Source organism: Centruroides sculpturatus, unplaced genomic scaffold (genome assembly GCF_000671375.1).
Source record: "Centruroides sculpturatus isolate CEXI.00-Female unplaced genomic scaffold, Cexi_2.0 scaffold56, whole genome shotgun sequence".
Lineage (NCBI taxonomy): Eukaryota > Metazoa > Arthropoda > Arachnida > Scorpiones > Buthidae > Centruroides > Centruroides sculpturatus.
Window position 1 is genome coordinate 671,408 of NW_019384586.1, and position 3,387 is coordinate 674,794.

Sequence of the window (3,387 nt, forward strand, 5' to 3'; positions counted from 1 at the left end):
AAGGGTGGCCGAGTTTGTGAAAATGCCGGGTTATCGGGAATGGGGTTAAAAAATATAAGTATGAGTGTTTCCTCAGAAAATACTGTACTGTACTTGTATGTATTGTTTACTTGAGAATACAACAGAGAATAAACTGCCCAAATACCCTTAAACGAAGAAAAAGTACGTCTTTTATGAAGGCATAGAGCCTTTACTATATGAAAATGAAAATTAATGAATACACTGTACAGTAATTTACCTGATAAGACAGACCTCAGAAAAATACTTTATGAGGCATAAAGCTGTCTTTATCATGAAAATTAATTAACTAAGGATTTTTTTGCCCTGCCAGGGTGTGGCCGAGTTATCCGGAGTGCCGGGTTATCGAGTGCTGAGTTTTCGAGGCTCTACTGTATAATCATCATAAATCCTAGAGAACGAAACATGAAAACATCTGCGTTTCTGTGTTGTCATCTTATTTAGCGGTCTTTAAGTGCTCAATATTGGTGTTTTCCATGGTAACTCCAATATCTACCATTTGGCATCACTGTCAGTGCCACTCAATATTGGTAAATTTAATATAAATTAGTTTATTTTCTATTGTCACAAGATAATTTTAATAATTGTATTTGTTATTTAACCTTACAAAATCATCTTATTTTATAATGTCTTTGAGCGAACCACATTCACAAATAAAGAAACAAATTGTAAACACATACAGTACATTTACAAATATGTACTGTACGTACATGAATTTGTAAATTTAGATTTAGTTTTTAATATAGTTCAGAAAAAAGTAAATTTATTTGTTTGTAAGCTTAAAATAGCTTCTTATTATTAACCATATATTATTAAAAACACATTTATAAATAAAATACAAAACTGGAAATGGTTATTTGTGGTTTAGCCTAGTGACAAGTAGATTCAGAGACAAGTAAATTCGACTTAGGTCACCTCTCCTGGAACCAATTATCAACGTGAGGCAAGGTATACCTGTACTAATAAAACTGAACATGAGCACGAATCTCAATACTATTAACAACTAGACAAACAGTGTGAAAACAAACGAACACAACAACAAACTAGACAAGACGAACGAACAAACAGAGAAAACAAGCAAACCCCAAAGTTTTTTTCTTTTTATTATTATTATTTTTAATGCATTTATTTATTTTTTTTAAACATTAACTTACTCACTAACTAAACTAACCTACCATAACGTAGGACAAACCTAACCAGACAACTTAAGCTAACAAACCCTAATCTAATTTAACCTAACCATAAACCAAGCTGAGTCCCTAATCTAACTTACAACTAGGACTAACTGAATTTAGACTGAAAAAGAAGATAGAAAATAAGAATTAAAGTACAAATATACCAACAGTTGAAACAAAGCAAGGGAAAGCTAATTGCCATCCATGCCCCCAGAGTGAGTGCTCTCAAAGGCCCCAATAAGGGAAATGAATGTGAGTAGATGATGGAACATTGTACGCATGTGAATGAGTTGATGCAGGTTGCAAGGCCAATTGTACTGTTCAAGAATAGCAGCTCTCATTAAACTATCCCTAATGTGATTGTACAGTACCTATTGCAGCAAAAAACTAAATGAAGTGGTGTTTGGTCCTCCTGAATATCACAATCACATTGTGGATTGTCCCCAAGGTTAAATCTATGCAAGTATTGCTTAAAGTTGCTGTGTCCTGTAAGTAGCTGAGTGAGAGTGTAACTAGGGTAAAAGAGCAAAGAACTGCAGTAGTATCAACCTTGGGGATGAAAGTGTAGGTGAGCAGATTCACAATGGCAAAAGTAACATCTCATTATTTCATAATTAAAAAGTAATTAGTGAGAAATTAGCAAAACAAGCAAAAAATCGGAAACGTTGCTACATATATGCATGAAGAAATATTTCGAGATTTGCAAGGCATTCATACTTAGTTCTAACTATATCAGTACAAGTTTTCTACAATGGCCCCAATCCGCAACCGACCCCAAAGCCCAAACAATTTGTTTTTTGCAGTTTCGTCATCGTAAATATTCTGGTCAACAAACTAACATTTTAGTTGCCATGACAGTTGTTTTTATCATTCTCTCCGTCCCGACCCAGTAAATCCCCCACTCCCGAAAGGCCTGAGCGACATTGAGCACAGACAACAGGGCAAAACCTTGGAACATACTAACCGACAGCACAAATTTTTACATCGCATCACAGAAAAGATCGTCACATTAATCGAGCAAGACGTCAGTATAAAAATCAGTTTACTCATACCGAGTAGTAGTCCCAGAACAAAATTTTTAATTTAATTCTGGTAATGACAGTCATAACTTGAATGGCATTGCATTCTTAGAATATTCAACATTCTAAAATACGTCGTTCCAACATGGATACCAAGGACAGCCCGAAGCGAGGCCAAAAACACTTCACGAGTAAATGGATCCCATAGTAGTAGTTATTATTTCGACCAATAAACGGTGTCTTCACCTACTTATATATCTAAAAACATCAAATATCTATAAAATTATATTATCAACACTCTTCCAATTAGGTTCGTCACCTATAGTGGATTTGACAGGAGACTCCCAGAATCTGGCAAAATTTTTAAATTTTCCGACTCATCTAAATCGACTCTTCGGGAGTCGGCAAGCTCATTTCCAATCGTTATCTTTCGAATAATCTACGAAACTCGAGAGCAAAGAAACATAAATACGAACAGACGGCTTAACTGTGGTAACAATTCATTCTACATTTTACTTACTTCTTGCACGGCATCGGGGCTATAGAATATAAGTATTAAAGACGTAAATATGTTGACAAACAGACCAGTTATGGTCATCAGATTCGGTGACAGCCATATCGGTAATTTGGTTACTAACCAGTTCCAAAATAACTGGACGAGAGGATCGAGAATAGTAGAGCCAGACGAACTATATCTGTGCTCCGTTAGTTTTCTCAATTGAGATGGCGATAAAATATCATTAGAACTAAAAATCATTATTTATATCGACAACAAAACCATTTATAAACTTATAAACTCGAAAGATCAAAACTTCGAAAGTTTCCTCCGTGAGCATTCGAAGTAGAGTGTTGCCATATAGAGGTCGAAATTTTCCAATGGTTTTTTTAGTTGTCGAAATTAACGAATAAGTTAGTTTTTTAAGGATTTCAGAATTTTATTGCCAATGTGTGCAAAACTAAAATATTAGTATAGTTACTATTATAAAATTACTTTTGATTTCAAACTTCTTTCGTCTTTTTTCATTGTCGTCATTTAAGTTCATTATTCGTCACGCTACCAAGTCGGAGCTTCTGACTCTAGCGGGATGCTTCGCCAACATTGTCTAATCGTGGTATTTTCAGGGTCTTTTTAACTAATGGTCTGCCAACTCACTCACCTTTGTACAGTACTTTCG

The 3,387-nt window shown here is 34.8% G+C and overlaps 1 protein-coding gene across 2 annotated transcripts in view; it reads right to left on the minus strand.

Moving 5' to 3' along the window:
- The window catches only part of LOC111624614 (choline/ethanolaminephosphotransferase 1-like), a 74,208-nt gene extending 71,134 nt beyond the window's left edge, over positions 1 to 3,074 (minus strand). For both annotated transcript variants that reach the window (XM_023367513.1, XM_023367514.1), the window contains exon 1: positions 2,733 to 3,074. In XM_023367513.1, the coding sequence (XP_023223281.1) occupies positions 2,733 to 2,969 (237 nt within the window). In that variant the 5' untranslated portion in view covers positions 2,970 to 3,074. The remainder of the gene's footprint in view (positions 1 to 2,732) is intronic.
- Between the last annotated feature and the right edge of the window lie 313 nt (positions 3,075 to 3,387).